At 39.4% G+C, this 26,609-nt stretch overlaps 1 protein-coding gene across 1 annotated transcript in view; it reads right to left on the reverse strand.

The window, feature by feature from the left end:
- LOC104525047 (protein Wnt-7b) overlaps positions 1 to 13,564 on the reverse strand; it is a 40,619-nt gene extending 27,055 nt beyond the window's left edge. Inside the window, exon 1 of the mRNA XM_010168097.2 lies at positions 13,344 to 13,564. Coding sequence (XP_010166399.1) covers positions 13,344 to 13,440 — 97 coding nt within the window. The 5' untranslated portion in view covers positions 13,441 to 13,564. The remainder of the gene's footprint in view (positions 1 to 13,343) is intronic.
- Between the last annotated feature and the right edge of the window lie 13,045 nt (positions 13,565 to 26,609).

Genomic DNA, 26,609 nt, shown 5'->3' on the forward strand with positions numbered 1-26,609 from the left:
GTCACAAGAAAAGTATATGGCACAGCTGGAAACAGAATCCAAGTCCATTATCTCCTGGTCCATGCTTTAACCATAAAATGATAGTTCTCACATTGAACTAGGAGCCACAGGGTATGTGAAAAATGATGGGAAGGGAATTGTGTTGACCTTCTTGAGCTGACGCCTTCCTCTCAGCTTGGACAAGGAGAACGAAAAATTATTTTATCCATTCAGAATGCGTACTTCTTGGGTTAAAGAATATACAAACATTTTCACTCTTGGCTCAGAGGAAGTTTTCCGTTCAGACACTTCTTTTCTGGTCAAGTTGTAATTAAAACAACAACATTTCTAATTAATCATTCTCTAGCAATACATTAAATTCTATTGACGGCATCCTTTAAAACACACAAAACAACAGAAAGCAGTAAAAGACACATCTATGCAAAGGAATGAGTGACTCACAATATTTTCTTCTGCATCAATTTTGTAATGTTAATGAAAGAGGCTTGCCAGGAACCTACATATTTAGAATTTTCTTTAAACAAGGAGTAGAATGAGAAAAATGAACTACTTGTGTCCTACACGTCATAATGTATTGATTTACAGCAAATTTAGTTGAAAGAATCACATGGTCTGGTGACATTTTGAAAAATTTGGCAGAAAAGACGTGCTTATCAACTTGCTAATCTTGCTCTGAGCGTGGAGTACCACAAGCGCTTAGGAATGAGAAGCAGTTAGAGAATAAAAACCACTTCACTATTTAGGAAAGTTCACCACCTTTGTTATGCAGTTAATAGAATATCATGCATGTTCCACCTGGGATACTGGCATTGGCAGTTTTCCAAAATACTAACTTATACATCCTTCAGAAATGCCCTGACCTCAACCTTCTCCCAGCTACCTACCACTAATAGCCAGAACTAGCCCAGCCTAATGAAACAGCAATGCACAGATGCTCTGTGCTGACTACTTCTGATTTTGGAGCCTCCTTGTTGCCATTCACCACTACTGATTTTTCCTGCTCCCAGCCCTTCTCTTTTTCTTTCCTTCTCCCTTTACATGCATTCGTACTCCTTCCACTTCCTCATGTCCGTAGCCAGGCAGCTGACAGGCTTCCATCATGGAGATTGAAAACATACTCCATATTAAATGTAACAGAATAGTATGACCAGCAGGTCCGTCTTTTAAACACATTCAATTTATATCGCATCTGAGAATAAACAGCAGGGGAAGCAACTTATGGGTTGCTGGAGGCTGTGGCTATCCTCTCCTGTGGAACATGTCTCTGTTACTTGCTAAATAGGTGCACCATCTGGTGGTAATTTTGGACTCCCACTTGTTCTTAAATTTCCAAATAGCAGTGGTGGAGTTACACCTGTGGTTACAGGTTTGTTTTTTTTTTTCTTTTGCCAACATCTATCTGAAAGTCATCAGCTAGGACAACTTTTGCAGGTACTACTGGTGAATGAGTACCAAGAATAGCTAGGACTTTAAATGAAGACCAAGTTTCCGTGTCTGCTATGTGGGGGCAAGCAAGTATGACTTTATGAGAGGACCACATGTTGCCCTGAGAAACATACATGGAGAGGAGGAAAAATTTCATAGACAAACCAAAATTAGATATTAACAAACTTGATATCTGCTTAGGGAGTCTAAGATTCCAGGATAGTCAACAGGGACCTCCAGACATTCATGCAGTCTAATTAAAGTCCAAGTCACCCTCTGGAAGTGCTTTTCTCTCTTCTTTGACCATACAAGGAAGACAAGCTGACTAGGTTCCTATCTTAGACATCTCATGCAAATGCTTGGAGCTATGTGGTATGAAACTGGGCCAAAGGAAAGAAGTGAGGAAGAGGGTCCCTGTTTTTCTGCCTCTGTTATCTGAAGCTCTTTAGTTCGGCGACAGCGGTGGAAACCACTGTGATCTATTTTGCCATTCCTCTCAGAAATGGCAAGATTGCATCAACCCTGTCAGATGGGACGTTGCGTGGAGACCTATTCTGAACAGGATGGGTGCAGGCTGAGTCAGACAGAAAACAAGTTTCCATGTTGTCATGAAGAAATGAGTGAACAGGTATAAATAAATCATGATCCATGAGTAAACTTTGTTCGTTTTAGCAACTTGAATAGAGCTTTCCAGTCTACAGCAATTCAGTCCATGTCTGTTGAGCTTCTATCTAGAAGTGTACCAGTGAGATTTCTGGGCTGAGAGCAGACCACTTAAAGACTCTCCGGACATCCACATTTTACACTGATATTGGTTAAGTCTTAGGAATCATCTTTCTTCCACAGTCCCAGAAATTGGAGGTTGAACCTTTGCAGTGGAGAAAGTATTACAGATTGCAACATATTGTGCTTGTGGATAGAAGTTGTCTCCTAGCTCCACTTAAATCTGAAGGCCAAATCTGATCAAAACTGGGTAAGTACAACAGTTTTTACTAGCTGAAGGACCCATCATCAGCTCAATCTTGCATGCTGGCTTTCACTGTGACTTTTGCGTTCTGCAAAACTTTTGGGCATATATTTAAAGTGAAACACTTTCAAATCCTCTTTTACTTTAATAGGACTTAACCTTGAGGGTTTAAAGTTAAGCATATATTTGGTAAACAGCACAACTGAAGTTACTGGCCAGTTTGAATCCTGACAGAACAGCTATGTCAGCACTACCATGCTAAATTCATTTTTTCAAGCCTACAAATAATAGATTATATAGTCCTCTTTCTTATTTGCTTTATTTCTTTCATTTTAATTTGATTCTTAGTAACAATAATATTGTACTTCACACTTATGGACATACAACATGTCAGTAAGAAATAAACTACAGTCACAAATAATTTAATCTGTTGCTAAAAAGTCATGCACGATACCCAGGAAGGAAATTTTGTCAAATAGAAAATAAGATATTTGTCAGACATAATATTTTGAATATGCTCATGACTAGAGGCAAGACAGCAAACTGCATGGATTGGCAATCTCAGCCCGAATGCTAAAACATTTGTTTGCAAACCAAAATGTACAGATCAAAAAATGCTGTTTTTGTAATGTTTGTAAATGCCTCTGTGTGCATTTCAAGCTTTTCAATTTAGAAACAGATGGTTTACCAAACAGAATGCATCCCAAAAGAGGAAAGGGAGGGATGCTGCTACACATGTAACTCTGAAGTCTAATGTTATGTTTAGCCTGTCCTGCTTGATGTAGAGGTTGAACTAGATGACCAAACCTATCATCTGTAATTCTAGGGAAGAGATTTTGACAACATAGTTAACCGCAGTAGTAAAGCTCAAGGAATCTCCAAAGTTGTTAGAACCCCAAGTTATTACAGGATCGCATACTGGCAGGTTAGCTGCCATCCTGCGCTACCTGTCATCTTAGGTAAAAAACTTTCCTTGCAGCAGCAAGACTTGTCACCACCTGCACATTTGCAAAGTTACTCTGTACTTAAAAAGATCAAATGTTGTGTAGTTCATTTCCATTTGACTAATTAGGTTTTAGCTGAGCCCCTGCTATGAAATTCAGCCCCAGTTTGAACTTCGGCTTGTACCCAAAAAGGATGGGGTTTTTAGTGGCTGTAAAATCCTGGCTCTGGTAAAAGCAGCAGAAACATTTCTACTGACTGCCATAGGACCAGAATTTGGCCCCTGTCATTTTGGATTAAGCCCAGCACTGCTTTATTTGACTTTAAATGTTATTTGCCTTCCTGTTTTAAGTGTGCATTATGATATAAGTCATTGACCAATAGGATTGGGACAATGGAAGTAACTAAATGAGTCAGCAGGCTATGGATCCTTTGTAGCCCACAATTTTATTACAAAGTGACATGAAAAAAACAAATTACATTAAAAGAACAAGTGAGGCACTTGGAAATAAGGAAATGCCAAATGTAATGTTCCTATGCAAAGTTATCCCTTTTGTGTCCAAATTTTGGTACAGCATTCAATTAAATAATAGCCTAGGATTTGCATACTATCTTTTCCATGGGACCTCTGACTCATCCCAAGGCAGGACAGAAAAGTAACATGGAAAATTTTATCCTGAGTAGCTAAAGACAAAATTAAAAGAAAGAGAAAAGGAGGAGTTTTGTTCTGGCCAATGCTGAGCTGGAGATGATCAGTTACAGGTCATTACAATCTCTGCCTGTAAGGCCACATTATACGTAACAGTTTGCTTTTCCACTACAGCCAATTACATATTTATTAGGATGATCGCAGAGTGCCAAAACCGTAGGTACCCACTCGTCTCTAAAGAAATGTTTCTTTTCCACATCAATACTTAAATGGAGCTATTTCATTTAATAAAAACCAGCTCGGTTCTGTTTTGAGCCGTTGAAACAAAGTATTAAACTGCATCCCTTTGTCAGTCTGTTGGTTTTTTGAGAACATAATGGCCTTTTTTTAACCTGAGGTTTAAGGTCATAGGAAGGCAGTGGGTCATGCTACGTGATGTCTCTTACCAAGCTGTGTGGTATGTTATGGAAAAATATAGCTTAGAACACATATGGAAGCATGTGAGAGCAGAGCTCATGAGATACAGAGACTTGAGTCTCCCCAGTTACAGCTCCCTGCATCAATTGACATCAATGCACTTAACTAATTTAAAATTAAGTGCACTAACAAACCAAAATGTAGTTGTTCAGAGTCAGGTATATCAGCATCTTTTAGTTCAAAAATGTCTACAGAATAACATCCTTTCCAAGAAAATCTTCATTTTTATATGTAAAAATGGAATGAAACAGCAATTTTAAAAGTTAGCACTTCCCTCAGGATGGAAATTCCAGATTTCATTCAGGTCAACCTCTACCATTTCTCATCCAACTGCAAGCTGCACAGAGTTCATTAAGTAATTGTATTAGCATATTAGTTCTATGTTAGAATAAGGATGTCTGCAAGCCTGAATAAGAATAAGGATTTTAAAGCAAGCCTGCTGCCAAAGAGGTAAATATTTAAATGGCAACAATAACATTTTAATTTAAGGGAACTTACACTCTTCTTCAAACTCGTGACCCTTGAGGGAAAAGAAAACACAGCTGAGCTACACTTGAACTAGACAGTAGAAGCTTACAAAAAGACTAGGGAGTAGAGAACATAAATTGGGAAATACAAAAATTTGTCTATTTGTGGTTGGAAATTATTATAAGCTACAGATTATATGCTAGACATTTTATAGGGAGACAAAGAAAAGAGAGAGATTATAAAATTAATGTAGCAAAGCAGCATTTTTTTCTAGTAAAGTCAAACCGAAACTATTACTGTCAACTCATAATTTACAAATGGTACTGTCCATTCACGTTTATCTTTTCAGCTGTGATTTGCAGTGTGTTTTGAAAACATTAAGCCTCACCAGATCATTATGAGGCTCTGGCATACAAAAAAATTTTAAAGCACAGAAAAAATATCACCCATAAATTTTTTAATTGATTCACTAAGCTGGAAATCCTCTATCCTCTCAAAATAAGATGTTTCTTTAATATGACTGTACTTCCTTAGAATAGAAAGATATTTTTATTTTTCTAAAAAACTCCAAGTGACAGAAACCTACTAAAATGAAGAAGAGTCTGAACCTACAACTCACAGTAGGCTGACTCCTCAGTTAAAATAACATAAATTCTTAGCACAGTAGTTGTTTCATAACTTTTTTACCAATTCTTCCCAACCTCAGCTGCTGCCAGCTGAGAGGTTTATTTTTCTTATTCTGGTTTGTGTTACTGTCTTGCTTTCCTACTTGTGATAGTAAAAAGCTTACGCACCCTTCTACAGTCAGAAAGTATGAACTGTTTAAATCAACACCTTAATTTCCTCCAAAGATGATAATGCAAAGTAAAATAGCTCTCTCACTTTACCTTGTAACTACTAGATTATCACAGCTTTTCTTCTGCTGTTCCATCAACATGAATTGCACTGGAAAATCTGTCCTCATAAGGCAGTTTGCATGCCCTATAGTACTTACCTTACTTATGTTATGGAACAATATAGCTTAGAACACGTATAGAAGCATGTGAGAGCAGAGCTCATGAGATACAGAGACTTGTAGGGTAGGGTAGTTACACTGGTTGCCTGTAGGGTAACCAGTGTAAGTGCACAGGTCTTTAGATGAAATAGCCCAGCTCTGTTCCAGCATGGCCTTTCTGTCTTTGTAAGGCAACTTGTGGGATAGTCACTGACATAACTGAAATCCTTCTGCGATAACATATATCTAATAAGCTAGAACAAGTCACTGACATAACTGAAATCCCTCTGCAATAATGTATATCTAGTAAGCTAGAAAAAATATACTGAGTATCCTTAAGGTTAAGGATATTTTTGTTTCTACTTCCAGCCACAACATATCAGTAGTGAAAAGAAATGCACTGTTTGAGACATTTTAAGAGAAGGCTTTGCGATGAGTGTTTGCAGTTTGATAATCTTTCCTACAAAATTAGCACACAGAGGACATCCTCAGATTTTGGTTTGTTTTTTTCCTCTTTACCAGCTGCCTCTGCCTGCCTGCCTGTCAGTTACCCAGCTGGTATGGGTGGTGGTTCACTATACATGTCTTGTTTGGGTTTGTTTTGATATTTTTTTTTAATTCAGACTAATAATGAGAAAACTCTCTAAATAACCAAGAGTTATACATCTTGTTATACACTACTGTGCTTTTAGTCAAAACTACCCGTGCATAAGCCACAGCTCATTAAATTTGTATTTATACAAATGGTATTTATGGCATCTGCTAGTTTAACTAAATCACACTTGCAAATACAATGGCTCCACGTGACATTTTGTGAAATGGACATGGGCAGTCAATCCAAGTTAGCCATGTAAGTAATAAAGACTCAGTTTCTATTGTTCCTGCATAGTCTTCTGGAAGGTGCAGACAGTCTTAGTACAGATTTCAGCTGATTGAATGGATCCTGTGCACCTCTTTCCTGGCATCCCAGGCAGCCTGCTGCACTAGGAGTTGAAAGCTGATGCCAATCCCCTGAGAAGCCACTTCTCTCACTGAAATGTTTTTTACCATATACTAACACCAACACAGACATCCTGTTCAAATTACTGAAAACAAGTTTCTTTCTGATCAGTTGCCTCAACGCTCAAAGGACATTGTTGTCTGGGACCATGTTATATGACAACAACAGAAAACCAGAATTTTTTCCACATTAGGTCCAAAAGCTACTGTGCAATTGAGGTTCACAATAACTGACAAATGCCTAAACCAATCATAACACCTACTGTTATGACAAAGATAATTACTGCCTTTCCGTCGGTAAAGTGTGTACCCTGCTCTGTATCATATTTAAAATAATCTAATTCCAACTCATTTTCCCCCTCCAAATTGTTTCCAGCTGTACAATTCCTTTTTTCCCCCCATATTGTTTTTATTGGATATAACGCAAGTCCGTAAAAATAGATTTTCCCATAATAAATACACAGATGTTAGAATAATAAACATACAGTCAACCTGATATATGAATATTACTCAGCATTAATAAATATATAACTGACAACATAAATCGATTTAAAAATTGGAAAATGAGAACATAAAGTAATAGAGAAAGGAATGGCAGGAGGAAAGAAAGGCAAAAAGTGAGATAGAAACGGACTTACTTTAGACAAACTATCTGAATTCATTTATGGTTCCCTTTATTGATTTGCTGATAGCATTAAAGCACAAGTATGGTTATAAAGCATTCCTAAGAATGCTGCCTGTCTTCATGTATTGGAAGTTTTCTACTCATACTGAAAGTCAAGCTTTCTAAGTTGGCCAACTCATACCATACTAAACACTACTGTGCTAGATTAATGTATCTGCCTGGACAGAAATTTCCATTTTTGGAGAATAATGAGACTCTCTACTCCTCCCATTTTTGGTAGGAAGTTTTTATGAACATTTGGCATCTCGGTTAAACCACCATTGTAGCCCAGAATAAAAATGACTGGATTCATATGTGAGTCTGAATCCAAATTTAATTAAGCCTTTATATGGCCTGAACCAAGAATAATTTACTGACTGACACCCCATCAGCATGTATGATAAGATGCCAACCATTTCTCCACGATGCCATCACTTACATGTCATTCATGCCCAATTCCCATGTTCTTTCAGGCCTGCAGCTAAAACACTGGGACCCAATGTGGACTTAGTTACCTGTTTCCAGTACAAATATAAAAAGAATAACTTTTTTATGAGTATTTTTCCTTCAGAAGATACTCCTATCCCTTTCTTAGTCTTCTGTTTGAAATTATCCTGTCTTCTTGGCGGTTTATGTGTGCATGGGTATGTGTGCAAGTTTGTATATAACCATGACATTCAACTTTATTTTCTGATTGTTTTTCTCAGAATAACATGTAAAGTCTTCTTCACCTGCAAGTTAATAAAATCCATGCATGGATTTTGTTAGTCTTTAAAACTGTAGTTTTCTCTCCCATCTCCCCTCCCCCTTTCTGCCTGCAGAGTGTAACAAAAGCTGAGCAAATGTATCACGACAGGAAACTTCTTAAAATGTTGTTCTCCTCCTAAACCTTCCCCGGCAAGCAGGGCTTTAACCTCACTTCAAATGCATCCTTTCAACATGCCAGAAAACTGCAGATCAATACAAAAGGTAAGAGATTTTTTTTAAAAACACTTCAGAACTCCTTTGCTTTTTGCCTATTCTTCCCTGTCAGGTGTCCAGTTCAATGATTTGCCAAATCATTGTAACAAAGACACAGCCAAATGAATACTAAATCATTATAATTTTCCACATCATGAGTCTGACAAAGATGACATCTACAGATTACTTTTGATATCTTGACAGCTATACTTTTCAGAACACCTCATTTCTGCCATGGATTTAGCACTGGTAAGACCAGCCTGTTGGTAAGCCCTTCAGTTTGGAGAATTCCAGTGGAAATGTTCAATGCACAAATAATTAGCCAGAATAGTCCACTGTCAAAGAACAACAGTAGATTTCACTTCCTTTATTGATTCTGACTCCATACTTCAGAGGCTGCACTGCTTACTTTTTTTGCATAGAGTTATTTGCTTCCAACTGTTCTTAATGACCCGTAACTTTTAGAGGTACCTACATGACAGATTGTTCCAAACATCATTTTGGGGGAATAGAGACCAGGCCCTAGTGCTGGAGCTCTTTTGCATCAATAAACTGTTAGGACCAGGGGCTTTATTCTTGCAGATCAGGGTCCTTGCCTTAAAAAAGTTAGGACAATTATCTTTCAACAATGGTTATCAATAATAACAATTAATATATCATTAACCAATTCAATTTTTAATCCAATGAGGTAATCTTTAAAGAGGTAATTTGTTGCAGAGGCTTACAGCAAGAGGAATGAGTAGAGAGTGCAAAAGATGCTTTATGTGAGAAGCGGGCATGAAAACTAGAGATGAGAGCAGGAAGGTGACAAATACATGTACAGGGACAGGATAAGTAAAGTGAGTGTAATAATGGCTTTTCTCTGGTGATGGCATGACTATAGAAAAGTTCCCAGATGTAAATATAACAAAAAAAACTTAACTAATTCATCCCATGACACATCCTTTGTTTGTGCTACTAATTTGGATCTCTCCATCATTTTTTATCTCTGGCTGCTAGAAATCTTTCACACCAACATGATTGTCCCATGCCTAACATAATTTCTACAGTTGTTATTCTGTCCTCTGAACTATTTCTATTGTTTTGAATACAGACTCCTGTATGTATTAATGTAGATGTATTATATAGGTGGTACAGCCCTCATTCACTGAAGTACTTCTTTGAAAAAATAGCTCAGCACCAATCCAGCTTAGCTAACTTACTGGGGATTCCCCTGGCACAGTAGGATCCCCAGAAGTCATGAGGGAGGACATTTGCTCCTCTGTCACACCTTCTGGCTGCTGCTTGGTTTTGGCAGGAAGATATGCGTAGTTGGAGCACAATGACACCCAAGAGATGGTGTTGGCAACAGATGCACAGCTGTTGGAGAAAGCTCATGTTGGGTGAGTCTGGGGGTTTGCTTTGAATCTTGGGTGGGGGGGGAGGAGTGTTGTATTGGGATATGAATTAGAATAACCCTGAATTTGCACTCGTCGGTGCTTGTGGTAGAGCCTTGGCCCAGTGGTTAAAGAGTAGGTCTTCTCTTTCCCATACAGATACAGAGCAATTAATATCATGCTATAATGGCTTACTCACCCTCTCCTCCCTATGATCTGAATAATTTGCCTTGATTGTTCATCTCCCTAAGTGATTCTGGGGAAAAGCTAGATGAGCTTTCCTTTGGGGCAAAGTACTTAAGTACTTCAGATTTTTTTAGTCTGAATCCTTTCTTCAGTCTGTTCAGGCAGAACCAAATGTCTAATTTAGTGTTTCTATATGTGTCAGACACAGATGTGTTTTGTTAGACATGTAAATATTTATGCTTTCAAGTATTTTGTACCTTTAAAGTTTTGAGGGTTTTTTTTTAGCTTAGTCCTTTTTTTTTTTTTTTACTTTTTTCCCTCACTAGTATAATAACACCACTTCCTAAACCCTGTCCTTTTCCTAGATACTGACCACATCATCTCTGGGTGCTACTCCACTAATAAAACAAAGACATGTGGATTATGGGATCCTTTATAGACCTTCATGGAACTCATCTGGCCCAGTTGGCAGGGGTCATGTAAACCTTCTCCATCCGTTACAGTTTGTGTGGTTTCACACCCAACAAATGTCAAAGCAGAACTCAGCTGCAACTGCCAAGTTTTGTCTGTGTTTGGGTTAAGCCATAAAAGAACCCACCAAATTCCACATCAGTCCTTTCAGAGTTGCAAGAAACCACCCAGGTTCAGTGAAGAGGTCAAAAATCTGGTGAACATTTGGTAAATATGGCCTGAACAGTGGGACAAGAATACCCTGTTTTTTTCAAACTTTGGGTAATCTGACCTGCCTAATAGCTGGTCCATCCTGATGCCAAACAATTTTTGCTCCCTGTAGCTCTTATTTTGTATAGAAATGTTCAGAATGAAAGTACAGCCACAACTTTTACTGCTCTTTAGGCATTTGGACTGCGCTCACTTTCAAGGCTTCTGAGGATGAAAAGAGTCTCCCAGTGGTGAAGAGGATTACTAGTCATGAGTACAAGGCCAGAGCTGATGAGGTGTCACAAGATTCTAGCCTGAAGAGAAAAGCAGGAGTGGTGAAAGCCTTTTCACCAGGAAGCTTAGTGATGACACCAACTCTGGTACAACCCTCCAGAGTGTGCCTCTTCAAGGATATAAGTGATCTCACAGAAGTTAAGAGGACTGCCTTCCAGTACCTGAAGGGGATCTACAAGAAAGCTGGGGAGGGACTTTTTACAAGGGCAGGTAGTGACAGAACAAGGGGTAATGGCTTTAAACTGGAAGAGGGTAGGTTTAGATTAGACATTAGGAAGAAATTCTTCATTGTGAGAGTGGTCAGACACTGGAACAGGTTGCCCAGAGAAGTTGTGGATGCCACCTCTGTGGAAGTTTTCAAAGCCAGGTTGGATGAGGCTTTGAGCAACCTGGTCTAGTGGAAGGTGTCCCTGCTGATGGCAGGGAGGTTGGAACTAGATGATCTTTAAAGTCTCTTCCAACCCAAACCATTCTCTGATTCTCTGATTCTATGACTGACTTGTGTAAGAGTCACAGTGCGCCTGCAGGCTTTGGCAGATCAAGACAACATAGCATGGAGAAGTATAACAGTAGCATGCTTGGCAGCTGTGTATTTTCTGCCAGCAACATCATTTTGGACATCAACATAAGACAAACAAGAGTTAAGACCAACCAACAAGGATCAAACTTGTGCTTCTAATAGTCAAGACAAGTGACTAGATGTTTTTTTGGTTCATTTAAACTTGAAGGTAAAAGTCAAATGTTAGAGTATTTCCTGTATATGGTGTCTTGAGGATGTTTAATGCCTTCCATGTACACTCTTTTTAAGACAGAAAAGTTAGGCAGGAAGTATTATCTATACAGAATTAGAAATGTCTTAGGGCAAATGTGGGAAGAGACACTGATGAGCCAGTTCCTCACCACCAGCTTTTCAGCATCAAAACCAAATTCTACCAATTTTTTTTCTGAAGTTCAAAAAGTTCAGACTTTTCTTTCAATATTAATTTGGTTTACTAGGTCTTTTTATTAGTAGTTTTACCCCTCTCCACATCAGTTCCCCTAATGCCAATGGTTTTACTCAATTACAACACTTTAAAGCTAGGCCACTGTGCCTTTCAAAACCCCAGACTGCAGCCAGATTCTCAGACTTGCATGTTCCTAGAAAAAATATTCACTTCCATCATTGACAGAAGCATAACTCAGCTTTTGGCATTCATTTCACAAAAGTGTTGGGAAAAAAAGCCAAAGCCAGTAACAACCAAAGTACCATATAAGTCGTTTCTTCTTTGCCTAGAGCGGATGAAATGTTATGCCATTCTTTCACACATTTTTTATGAGATCTTATGTCTGACCACATTCAGTTGTGTTGGAGGCACAGGACTCACCCAAACCACTGAATTCAAGAAAGAGGTGTCACCCAAAGGAGAATTGGACACAAGAACAGGCTGCAACCCCACTGAGAAGCTGAGTGGTCTTTGTGAGAGCCACGCAGCCCAAAATGTTATCCCAACACTGAATAGTAGACAGCACAGAGGATGATGAGTGGGCAGCCCTTATAGGAGAGAGGGAAGGTCAGGAATTGGCTAAGCATACTCATCTGGGTGATGAGGAAAATAATTATCTCAGTGCTGGAAAAAATTTGCATAATATCCCCAATGAAACAATATCAGACATAAGGTAAATAGAAATTGAACAATTTAACTTCTGCCGGCTAACAGTTTGTCAGGCCAAGGTCCTGTATCATTTTCTTTGAATACATGTCCTGCCTCAAATCACTTGCAGTATTTTCTTTACTATATAAAATGGATATGTATCACTGCTGTATATTGGAGGACTGGTGTCACATGCACTGTGCTTCCATCAGTTAATTGACTCTCCTATTACTTAAGTTTTTGGGAAGTCTGCAGAGGTTTTATTGGAGTTTTAGTTCCCTTTTGATTGGTCATAACATGCACCATGGTTATCGAGGCAACTTCTAACATGATGACAACTGGAAATATTTTTTCATGGGGTGTGATGGCTACATCCTTGGATGCCTGCACAGGCATCTCAGTCATTGCTGGGTATGAAGTTGCAGAGATATAAATGATTTCATTTAGAGATGATTAGAGATCTCCTGTCTTTTGCCAGTTACTTTTCAATGAGTGCAAATGTACAGACCACAGTTATGGGAGCATCACTGTTGAACTCCAGTAGGCAAATACCAGAAGGATATAAAAACCTTTTCAGGACCATAGTGAGAAAGCTAAAAGAAAAAGTGGACCCAGCATATCACTTCAGCACCATATTAGAGACACCCTTACCTACTCGAAGCTCTTGTCCAAAGACTGTTTTCTCTCCCAGTGCGGAGCAGTTCCACCTCCCATACCGAAACTGGTACTGGCACTCATTGATTCCCATTTGTGCCCCTTCCCCGATCACAATGATGGCATCAGGGCGGCTCTGGCAGATCGCTCGCTGCCGAGGGGCCAGGCCTGGGATTTTGTTGCAGATGATATTAGCTCCTAAAGCCACCACAGATGACAAAGCTCTGAAGAAGAAAAAGCAGAAAGACACATTATAACCAAATTGAGACAATTAATTGCTTTTGCCATGTGCTGCCCTGTAGCAGACAAGGTGCTGACCAAAAAGGGAAGGTTTGGAAGCTGAGTTCCTATAATTATGCAAACTTATCCCAACCTTTCTGGTTTAGCAATTGAGGTTGGAAATCTTGCAGTAATTCCTGATCTGATTTGTGCCAGAAACAACAAACAAATGGAATTTTGGCACTTTTGCTTCCAGTCCTACACACAGCCATCAGCTGATGAGGTGTGGAAAGCAAGACATATTTGAAAGTAAAAAAAAAATGATAATTGATGGTCTGTGAATCTTTGGAGCTCATGGCTCCTTTGAATGGCCTGTGTAGGTTCAAGCTCACTGTTTTAGTTACTGCAGCCAGTTCATCCATCCCTTGTTTGAAACCATTGAGCACAATTTAGATAATTACTTGACGCTACCAGCCCTCTTGCCCGTTATTGCGCTCATAGTACTGAGTGATTAATGAAAGTTCACCAGCATACTTTTAGACCTGGCAAATATCATGGAGCACATACGAGTGATCCTTAATATGTGCCATCCAGACTAGAACCATTTGTAGTTCTCATTCTTCAAGTATAATTTCAGAATTCATTATAGAGTTTGCATATAACTTGCACTTGCCATATGTTTTCACTTTAATGCATTTATTTTTCATTTTTTAGCTCACTTTTCAACATCTTTACAGGCTCAGTTTTCAACATCTTTACAAGCTACATTTCATAATATTTTGAAAAAGAAGACAACATGGGTACACGTTCAGTGATGCCTCAGGTCACATCTACTGAGCAGCAGTCAGGCCCATGCTGGGATGCTCAGCTGGCGCTGGACAAGTCACCAAGAGCAAAGAGAGCAGTATAGCTGCATTAGCAAAGCAAGCCTTGCTCGGCATTGTGTCTTGGACCCTGAGACAGCTATACAACCAAAGCCTGGAAAAGCACCTGCCACGCTGCACATCTGGCTGTCCTTCTCCTCAGTTGGCAAACTGGGGCACCACGCGTATCACTGCTTCTCGGCACCTGCAAGGAAGTATCTCCACAAACCCTCTCCTCTCTATAGCTTGTCCCAGCCTGGTGTTGGATCATACAGGTAATTTCATTTTCCCATCAAATGCTGTTGTTGACTGCCTCTGAAATGTAAAGATGCCTGCCCAGATCATGCTGCAGCATCTTGGGTTTAAGTGGAGTTTCATAGTAACAGAAGTCACTGTATATAAATACTTTAGTAACGGGATACAGGCTGCCTTCCCCATTACCTTCCTCTCCACCTTGAACATTGACTTAAGCCTTTCTTCTTAGTGTTAAAAATTTCCCACTGGAAATACCACTTTTGGAAAATGCTGACTAAACAATATTGAAGAATTTTATAGGAATGTATCAACTTCATCACAAAAGTAACAGCAAAATTACATAAATGTTGCATTTCAACGAAATCAGAGTGTTTCATTTTGCCATTTCAATAAACTACAGTGAAGCCAGAGCAAAAAGGGTGAAATGGAGAACTCCTCCCTGGCCAAAATTAAATAACACTTTTACTGTAGAATGGAAATTCCATGGTGATTCACCCTGCCTTTAATAGGTATTTGTGCATCTTTTCCAAAGTTAATAATCCATGAGAAATTCACCAATTGTGGGGTTTTTTATTTATGGCTTGGTGGAGTTTTATAGATACAGAGACAAGGTATTGCAAACACAGAGCATGCATGCCATGTGGTACTACCTCTTAAAGAAAAATAAGAACAAAATGTATTTGCAGCTCCAACCACTCACAGTGTTCGGAGCAGAAGCGCTCAGACCTGTAGCTCTAATTCCTGTTCCTCTGGGCACTGAAAAACAAAGCTGGAGCATCAATTGGAACCAACCAGCAAGTCCCCAAGATTCATGAAGGTTTTGAGCTAAGGTTTTGTTTCTGGCTCACCTCTACTTAAACAACTGAATAAAATATTTAAATTATGATGTCTTTAAATTAGGACTTTCCAAGAGATATGACAATCTTTAAAAAACATTATGAGTTTGATGTAGAGATAATAAGATTCTCTGACCTTTACAATGGCACTTTATATATTAATTTATGGTTTCAAAAGTTAACGAAAATCATAGGGAAAAGTATCAATATTTATTTTTTTTTTAAATCAGGCACTTCTCAATACTGAAAAGTAAAAGTGTTTTTTTTTTCTTTCATAGCTCATGGAGCTTTTATCTCTCTGACTTCAGTGACTTTCCACATCAAGTAGGGTGTACATTCTGAAAATGTTGCAGTAAAATGCAAAGAAAAATATTTTTCCTTTACAGCTGATGTGTTGTATTCAGAAACATATGTTCTTTGATGATTCTAAGATGCCAGGACCCTTTCCCAAATCACATTAGGATCCAGGTCTGGCCCTTCCATGGTTTTAAAGTTACAACAAGGGAAAGGTATCTTGTACGGAGTAAGTAACCTGAAGATGCCAGGGGGACAGGGGACTCTGCCATCACACTTTAGTCTGTGGTTCTTCTACTTAAGGGAGGATGAAGGGAACCCAGGTCAACCACTCGGGATGCACAGGCAGTGGGTCAGCTGAGGAAAGGATGAATTTCTACAGCTGTCCTTCAGAGCAGAGCAACAGCCAGGGCTCTCTGGCAGCAATACCTCTCCCGCTCGGCATATGCAGCAGTTCTCCAGGTGCCTCTCAGGCTGTGCCCCATCCTTACCCCATCACCTCCACCTGGATTTGCCTGGTTCCCTGGGACAGAGCAGGTGCCCAAGCATCCTGCAGGACCTCCCTGTCTGGTAACCCATTTCCCTTGCAGTAGGAGCTGCTTCAGACACTGACCCTTCTAGGAAAACCTAATCCTGAAGGTATCCAGGGTCGGGTCCTAAGAAACAGACATGCATAAGCATTTAAAATTTAAGTTGATGCTTGACACACATGCACAAGACACACAGTTCTGGTACCCGGGCTGCCTGACAGTCATTGACTTCCTGAGGCTACACAACCAACTTACTGATAAAAATTATATCTAAAAATTATTGGGATATGATATAAATAATTTTTTAAAAATAACAAATATAAATACTGATAAAGGCTATGAGATAACTTTCTGACATCTTTTTAAAAGTGCTGAGCCTGCACAGTTTCCACTAACTATTATCTCATATTGAGCAGCAAAAACTTGCGACTTTCAAAATGAAGGAAAGCAAGAAAGAGTTGGCTACAGCATCTACCCCATTTATAATTTTCAGTTTAGTTGCTTCCTTCATAAACATTGCTACTGTCTCATAATTAGTTTAAAGAGTGTATTCTTTGGTCTCCCATTGTTTCTGGAGCAGGTCTTGTCAAAGTATTTTAATACAATGGGTCAGTTTATTCATCCAGAAAATAAGCATGATCATATCTGCCTCAGAAGGTATTGTGAGGATATCCTAATTACTATATGTTTGTAAAGTGCTTTAAGACATTCCTCATTAAAAGAATTACACTGCAATTATTGGAGGTGGAGGGGGTCTTAGTTTTTTTATTATGACTTCCAGGGACTTCCCCCTCTCTGGACAGAATTTACCAGCATATTCCCTCAGACTTGTTTAGCCTACTTTTAAATTGTTACTATAATTTCAGTGCCAAAAGAAATGCTGAATCATGAAACTGAGGTTTTGGAAAAATTTATTTATATTAAAGAAATGCACCCAACAGCATTTCAAGCTTCCTCTCTGCTATTTCTTGCGGCATCCCTCAGTTTGTGTGCCCATCACACACTCAGGAGGGTTGTGCCGTGCTCTGCCCCTTGGCAGGTTGAAGGCTATGTATATTTTTTTACTAGATGGAGAAAGTTTCACTTTATAGCTGTCAAAAGGCAAATCCCCATGCCACATTTTGGCATCTTCTCCCATCTAATCTTTCTCTGTGGTGCAAACTTCCTTGATTCTTATCACAAGGAAATCCTGAGTGTAGTGTTTTGTTAAGATTTCTGGTGCAGTTTACGGTAATTGTAACCATCCTGCACCACAACAGCCCATGCACCCCCCAGAGTTTTATGCTGGGTCATCCACAGGGGTTATCTAATTAAACATCATCCACATGGGTTATCCAACTAAACAGCATTAGTGGAATAGTATCACATTTCCTAAGCAATTAACAGTAGTGTCTGGCATATAGAGAGTTGTCAATCGTTCATTAATCCAAGGGAAATGCTAGCACTGAAACTGAGCAATAGTTATAAAGAGTTACATCAAAATTTTTTTAAAAACCCAACACTGATCTGGGCTTGGATAGCTCAAACTCCAACAAACTAAACCCGAGGAGTGATGTTTTGGAAGGCCTGGTTTCTGTATCAGAATCCTGAAACACTGAGTTTTTCATTCTTTGAAAAAGTAACTATGACCACAGTCATAGAAAGTAGAAGTTCATGGCAACAGGAGACAAGTTTCAGCTTATTTTCAGAAATATTCTTGTTTAATTATGCAAAGACAGATGACTACTGTTACAAAAAAAAAAAAAAAAAAAAAAAAGAGAAAGAAAATTCTCCCTAAAAATATATTTCCTATGATGGTTGTGTCTTCTTTCTGGGACCTAAACAGCTTTCCTTCTCACCAAGTTATGTGGAAAATTGAAAGGCTGCAACCATGAAAATTACTATATATTCTAAGCAATACATAAAAGTAAAGAACTTTGAAAACACTTCAGAAATTAAACACTAAGGCCTAAAATCATGTGACTTTTAAAACATAAAATTTATTGCAGTATCACTTGTCAAAAATGTACTCCTCATTCATAATTTATTTTCTTGAGGGTCTTTAACCCTTTGATTAAAAAAAAAAAAAAAAAAAAAAAAAAGAGCCCTAAAAATTCTTCACTAGCAACCTTTTCTCCCTAGGTAAATAATATTTTATTGTAGGCCAGGGGTGGCTTCAGGAGCTACATCTTCTCCTCTGATAGCCTCTCTCATTTGTATTCCTGACTGCACAGCAGCACAGTGCACATTTCCCCCCAGCTGCCGAGCCAGCCTTACTGAAAGCCCTTTGAATAGGCACCCATAGGGTCACCGTGATTTCACCCCTAACCCAGCTACTCAATATTCACCTGAAGCTGCTCTTGGACAGGAGGTTCATTTTCAGCAAGGAATGAAGGGATTTAGCTGCACGAATCCCATTAACAGCAGAGGAGCTGCACGGCTTAAACCTCGGTGCACTGTACTGAAAACTTACCCCACCATCTCTGATAAAAATCCTTATAATGGGTTCTTTGTTAGAAGGAACCACTGAGATATTTTGTGGTGACACTGCCACTCATCTGAAACACTACACCACTACCAAATGGTTTACTTAATTAAGAATTCCTAAGTAAATATTTTGAGCACGCATCTGTTGCAGAAATTGGCAGGAGCGTCCTGGGCTCTGAATGCCATCTGCATATGTTTAGGCTTTCAATTTTGTTTTCCACCGCTGGCTTTGGGAAATCATTGTATGGCACGTGTGTTATTGAAATGGAAATCAAATAGAGCTGCATGGTACTGTCCTGCAGTGCACTCATCTCTGCTGGAGCTCCAAGCCAAGCTTTCAGACCTGGGGGCTACAGACAGGAACATGTTCACTCCCATTAAATGAAAGGCAGATATTTCTCTGAGGAGGTCACCCAAAAAGCCCACTAGATTATATAGTGCAATTGCTGGCATGGTCAAGAATGAAAGCAATGGGATAGGTAAGCTTGACGGATGACTCACACAAGGGAAGAGCATGCCCCAGACTATATGCCTGTTTTAGAGAGGAGGGGGAACCAGGATCCCATCCCTGTATGCAATAGTGATGGGGAGAACGTCAGCAAAGCCTTGGATTCATGCCCTCCCCTACCTGCCAGCTGGGAGGCACAGGATGGCTCCTATGAAGCTGACAGCAGATGATTAGGCTTCAGAAGGAAGGAGAAGAGACATTGCCTAGCAGAAAGATGTCCCCAGGTCACAGCACTGATGTGGCAGTGGCCTGCATGCCACCCCTGCGTCCCCCTAGGACACTTTCAACTCCTTGGAGATGACATTTTAATGCAATCCCTGTTGATATGGCATTTAACCGACTAGTTCTCTAGCATATACCAAATAAAATCTTACACAGAGTACCAGAAACAGCAGTGCAGGTGTGAACATTATAAGACAGAATGGAGATGGTAAAAGCTCCATTACTCATCAGAGCACCTTCCTCTTCAAGAAAGGTTTGTAGCTTGCGCTGTGCCTTTGGTTGCTGTGCAAAACCATAGGATCACCAGTGGTCCTGAGCCTGAAATGGAGGATGGCTGGGGAGTGGTACTTGCTTTGGCTTCCTGACACAAGAAGCTCCAACTGAAGGCCCAGGAGCCTCATCTCAACAGCATTAGGGCAGAGTACGATGGCTGGGAGTGGATAGAGAAAAAAATGGACTCTCTAGCTCACCAGCTGTCACAAATCCCAGCAGGGCTTGTTACTGGCCTTTTGCTCATTCTTACTGGCCATGCCAGAGCAAGACACAGCAAAAGCAGCTAAGATTCAGGAGTGTTTCTGGCATGATGTCTCCTGAGAATTATCCTCAGAATGACAGTTCAGTCCAATTGTAAGTTGGCCCATAGCTTATTTGGTGCATGGATGGTCCACTGTAATAATTTGTATTCATCAGTCAGTGAGGCAACACTTGATATGTAATAGGATATCTTGAAGACCTGTTACATCTCTAGTTTACCAGTATTCAATTTTTTTTACACCAAGGGAAGACTCAGGGAAAACAGAATTGTCTCACATGCCTCATACATTCTAGTGTATAGATCACACTGGCAAACTGGATATTTACATTTACATTAGACATTTACTGTCTTACAACAGCCCTTCTGAATTTGCCTTGTAAACTACTAAATAACAAGCTTTTTCTTTCTTGTCTCAAATCACATTATTCTAGGGGCATCTTGTTATATGGTGGAAAACATTCACATCTTGTATATATAAAAATTTAAAAAAAGGAAAATAGGATGTTAAAATATCTGAAGTGTGGGAAACATTGATTCCAAAGCAATTTGGGTTTCAAGAAGCGTTTGGTTTGCTAAACCAGAGTAAACCGATAGGCCTGTGTTGGAAGCTGCAGGAAGAAGCAATTCATGGAAGGCTGGAATATTCCTGCTTTGGTCTTGCCAGTGATGAGGGTGGTGACACACATGGCATAACTGAACTTATCTGAGTAAGTCTAATGAAAAATGGTGTTGGTATAAAATGATTTGATTCCTTTTAAAAAGCCAGGACCTTATCAGAATTAGAAATCAAACTGGAACACTCCTGTTTCATACGATTGCTTTCTTATGGCTATGTTAACAGGACCTACTGTTTCGGTTCTGCAAGCACCCACACACCTGTGTTATGCCCTGCAAAGTACCAAGCAACATCAACCACCAGTACAAAAGTGTCCATTCCTGAATGCCAAGATTCCTGCTGAGCACTTGCAGTTAATATTGATGTCTAGCGCGATTATTTGCTTCCCACCCCATTTCTGGTTTCCTTTAGCACTAGAAAGAGTCATGCTGATACCTAACAGAATGTTAGATTTGTTTACTGAATAGAGACCCATCACAGTGGAAAGCAAAATTACCTTGCAGAATAACTGTGGTGGGATATTGCAGTTATTCCCTGTGGGGGAATACAATTTTGAAATACCAAAAAGGCTGGAAGAGATAAGCCACAGATTTTCTGTGTCTACACAAAACCAATTCAATATTATGGAGAAATAAAATTTTCACACTTCAAGATGTAAAATCCATGCTTTCATTATGTTTTTTGTATAGCAAATAAGAATTAATAAACTCTCTCCATCACACATGACACATGCATATAGGCATTTTCCAAATTTTATCAATTCCAAACCTTAATTAAGCATAACTGGAGTGCATACTTTGGCTTTGTCCAAAGTTTAGCAGACTATTCTCTACTGTGAAAAGGTTAAAAGGGGAAAAGAAAGATAAAGTCCTTCAGGCAAAGTCCAAGATTTGGCAAGACTGTACCCTGCTTAATTTGTGAGAGTTGATGAAAGTGTATCACAGTCATGGTGTGACTCTGAAAGCACGCTAGAATGGTTCTCATGCACAGAAGCATATATTCCTTGTTTAGCTCACTTTGCTTTGTTATATTATCCATTTAACATTTAAATATTTGCCATATCTTAATTTTTTGGCTTTGCATGAACAGGGCTCCTATGAATACGATACAAAAATTGAAAGAAGAAAGCATGTAATAGTGGGTCTACAGAAAAGGAAGATTCCTGCTTCCCAAAAGGAAATCACCTGGCTTTACTGCTATGGTGCTTCAGGTAGGAACTCATTTTTGTTAGCCAAGATCTGAGCAGTTAATGAGAATAAATTCTGAAAGTCTACTAATGAGCCATTATGTTGGAAAATTTAGTCTTTTGTGTTAATTTTAAAACTACACTGCAGTGGCTGTTAATTATGAGGATGAAAGTATGTACGTTGGCTTTAAGCTACACCTGAAAAACCATACCAAGTAGTCTTGGAGGTCCTTTTAAGTGAGGATGGTGGAGAGGCCATATTAACCCCACACACAATGTGCAATATGGACTAAATGACCACTGGAGGTTGCTATTTGTGCACAAATATATGACCACAAATCAAGCTCTCTGACTGGTCTTGAATTAGTAGCAGAAGATAAAAAATTAAATTTACTTTGTTAGTGACACTGAATTTTTATACTCTGAATACACCAATATACTCTGAGTCATAATTTATTTCTTCGTTTCCTTTCCTCACCACTATTTTCATGGTGGTAAATTTTTGCTAAGGCCATGAGATACCAGGATATGAAATTGAATAGTATCCGCAAACAAAATTAAAACCAAAAACCCATAGGCTTGATGCTGTAATGTTTACTTACTGGCCTGTTTCTACATCTGGAATGGGCGTATTGCTCAAACCAGTGTCAGCGTTTGCTGTTCCAATCTGCTCTAATTGTCCCACGTAAGGCAAGGCTGTTGTCTGCCAACACAGAGGATAGAGAGCCTAAGGTCTTCTCTTGATTTTTCTCTACAATTGATGAAGTTTTGGGATGATGCACCATCAGAGGAAGGGCAGCCTCTCCAGCGCAGGTGTGCAGGAGGTGAGGAAGGAGTATGAGGACTGGGCACGTCCTTGACAGACCCAAATGTACCAGGTAGACCATTGGTTCCTTAGCATATGTTAAGGAGCCAGCGTTGGCTCCTTAAGAATTTGGTTGCAGAGCCTTGAGCCCTGGACTTTTTCCTCCTCAATGGCCCATGTTTACCTTTCCCTCAAATTACACTACTTGGTGTACACTCATTTATAGTGAACACACTTGCATTGTTTCCAAGATGTGGGAAAAACTGTGAAAGAAACACAAAGTCCCAGAAGCAAAAACCATTGACCTCTCTAGGTCTGGCATGAAGGCAGGTATTCTTTGCCTTTTTTCAGAGCAACTAATTACATCACAGTTTCTCCCAGGTTATCTGCTTTTGGAGTCAAGATTTTTTAATCTCTTCTAATATTTTTCTATTGATTTGGAGGCCCACACCCATTCTGTGGTTAGTACTGTCATGTAGCTACCAGTAAGCAAAATGCCAAGACATATTACTCAGTGGCGGGTCGGCACAACCAGAAAGAGACTTCGCAGAAGATTACACAGGCACAAGCTAATGTAAGCAGCAGGGTGGCTTCTGTTCAATTTTAGGTGACATAGCAGATACAGCCTCTCTCCTGTCCTTGGTGTTGGAGATGTTGCACAGCCAACCCACCTCTCAGACCAGGGTACTTCTGCACCATCACCCTGCTGTGAGCTCAGCCTCATGTAGACATATCCAGACTATCTTTTAGGTGACCTGTCAGAAGTTGCAGTGTAACCTCCATAGACCTGAGGTTGGCACAGGCTGGTTGCCTGGGTATTTCTCCTGCTTCCAGGACAGGTTTGGCAACCAGGAGGTTGTCCTACAGCTAGCTAAGTAGTTTTAAATGAGCTCACTAGGTAGACTGTGGCGTGAGCATGTTCCTCAAACAGAGGTGGCCTGAAAGTCCCTTTCAGCCTGCACAGCTCAGATAAGATCTTGCAAAGCCTAGATTTAATGAAGGAAAATGCAGTTAGGACCAGCATACTAAATACAAGAGATCTATCACAGATTTCAATATGCCAGATGCGCAGTTGACACCCTTCATGCTTTCCTGGTCATGTAGTGCTATTTGCTTCAGTGTGAAATTTGCTATTAAGCTGCAAGTCAGCCTAAATAAATGTATCAGAACACATCCCTGCATAAAGACTTCATAGTAAACACCAAATCCCAAAATGAATCAAAGAGGTAGAAGCTTTGCACTAAGGCAGATACACAAGAAATACAGAGTGCAGAAACACTGCATCCAGTAGCAGTTTTTTTATGCTTTTAATAAATATTTTTCTAAGAACAAAAGAAAAAAAAATCTGCGGGTTTTTTTTTGGTTTTTTGGGTTTTTTTTCACAAATACCAAACTGAATTCCCCTTGTAAAAGTATTTTTTTAATAGCCTATTAGTGCATTAACTAATCTTGCCTTTTCTCTTCAGAGTCTTTTTGGTGACCTTTATTTCCCAGTGACAAAATTATTTGCAACCTTTCTGCACCATCATAACTAACTGAAAGCAAAACTACTTGCTGTTTTTATAGAGCAGGCTTGCATTCCCTGCACCCAGCGAAACTCCTAGTGGCTCCTGATAATCATGCAAAGAGAAATTCTGATCCATCAGATAGATAATTTATGCTTAACTTCCTTACATGAATTATCCCATTGAAGTTGTGAGGTGGTTTGTGTACGTGAGGTTATTCACGTTAAGTAAGAGAATGAATGAAAGAGGGTTTGGTTGTGAGTATACCATGAGATTCATCAGACCTTCAGATCTGTTCCCAGAAGTTGGACGTTACTATAAAATGGCTGCAGTCTGAGAAAAGCTTGAAGGTGAAAAAAATGGGGCAACCCCCCAGAAACTGTAGAATATTAAAAAATATCTTTCCTATGCAGATTTCCAAACATTCAAAACATTATTGTATTCAGTATGTGGGCTTTCTGCAAACAGAAATACTGTGTTTTATAATCTGAACTGTCAACACTGGTGCAAAACGATGTAACACCCAACAGGACTATCCATTAATTTCTAAGGTTTCTTTCAGCTGCTCATTTCAAAATTTTAATTTTGAGTGATGTAAGAGCCATGATAAACCACACAGTAACTTTTCTAGTTCCCTGGCTTGTTGACCATATTCCAGGTGTTCAGAAGCATTAGCAAAAGCCATTTGGAGTTGTTTTTCCAGAGGGAGTTTCTAAATTTGGTAAGCAGCCATAAAAAATTGTGCATCTGTGTTATGATCCCAGTGGCCCATGTTGGGTGCGTCCCCAGCTTTTTGCAAATCGCTATAAGCTTGTGAAAGCAGCTGGATGAAATACTTCTAAAATCTTCTCTGAGAAGATCACACACACACTGACAATCATACATATACAGGCATTTACCCACATTTTTGTTATGGTGCATATTAAGTTTTTTCCTGCCTTCAAACTGAAGATGCCATGGTTATGGGCATCTTGCATGCCTCCTTCCAGTTCTCTTTCTAAATCTAACAATTCAAAGAAGTCCTTTGATTGCTGTGTAATCCAAAGAGTGAATGTATTTAAAGAGGTAAGTGATAATAAATGTTTGGGATTCACAGCTGAGCCAGCAGAGGTGGTACTAAAACAACTAGATAAAAATGAAGGGTATGAAATCTATAGGGTATATAGGCAGATGTTGTGGCACACGCAGTGTCAGTCAGCGAGCACCCAGAGCAGGTTAAGCATGGCTCAACAGCTACATCTGAGTCACACTCTAGTCTTCACCTTCTGACAGCCTCACGATCTTAGATAAATCTTCCTTCACTGCTAACAAATATTTACTCTGGGTTTTTTCCCAATTCTGTCACTCTTTGCCACTAATTTTTTTAACCTTTTTACCCTTCAGTGCAATATAAATTGATAGAGAAGTGGAACCTTTCTGTCTGAATTACAAAACTTAAAATGACATTAATGTCATAGACTATAACTAAGTCTTTAAATGATGAAATTTTCCTAAAATCCTACAAATTAAATATCATTAAGCCCTGTGGCACTTACCCACTACTCAGAAGGTGAGGGTAGTTAAAAAAGGTTGTGATTACAGCCAAGAATAGTCATGGACATGCTCTAAGATGTGAAATCTGCAACCTGCGTTCTTAGTCTCTCCCAGTGGGTACCCAGATGACGTGACATACCTTTGTATATGGTGTTAAGCCAGTCCTGGCAAAAGAAAGTACACACTTATCTTTAAGCATACCAGCAGAATGTGTGCATTGAAGGATCTATAAGCACATGCCAAAGCACTCTGTGGGACTGGCATGTGTACACACAGCAGTGTGCGGAGCTGGCCACTGTATGCTTACATTGAAAGGCTTCCGTTAGGATATTACAAGACCACAAATGCTGGAGACTGAATGAGCTGCATTCCCTGGAGAGAGTCTTGTGAGAAAGCAATATGGTAATCACTTCTGTCTGAATGGTGATGGGAAGGCACAGTATTAACAACAGAAGGGAGTAAATAGGACAGAAAGTGACCTTAAGGAAACAGTAGCCATCTACCTTCCCTGAGGCAGGATCAGCTACATACTTGTCATCCCTGACAGATATTTAGTACTATTTATAAAAACACTCTAACTTAATTTTTCCTGAATTTTCAACAATCAAAGCTCAGTGTTTCTTCTCTGATGCCCCATAGAAAAAGAGAATATTTTGTTCCCAGAGGTCTTGCACCATCTTCTATGTTTTTCATTAATCTTCTGCAGAGCAAAGCAGTCCTCATTCAACTTTTTCTTTCAGGCACGAGACCTCCAATCATTTCTATTGCTCCCTTCAATGTTCCCTCACATTGGTCCATATTTTTCTGTTCAAGAAACTGCTAAACTGAATATGACCGGCATTGAAGGAAATACACTCCTCTCTCCTCCTCACAGCGATACAATAAAAAGA

This window comes from Antrostomus carolinensis, unplaced genomic scaffold, assembly GCF_000700745.2.
Source record: "Antrostomus carolinensis isolate BGI_N321 unplaced genomic scaffold, ASM70074v2 scaffold14205, whole genome shotgun sequence".
Classification (NCBI taxonomy): Eukaryota; Metazoa; Chordata; class Aves; order Caprimulgiformes; family Caprimulgidae; genus Antrostomus; species Antrostomus carolinensis.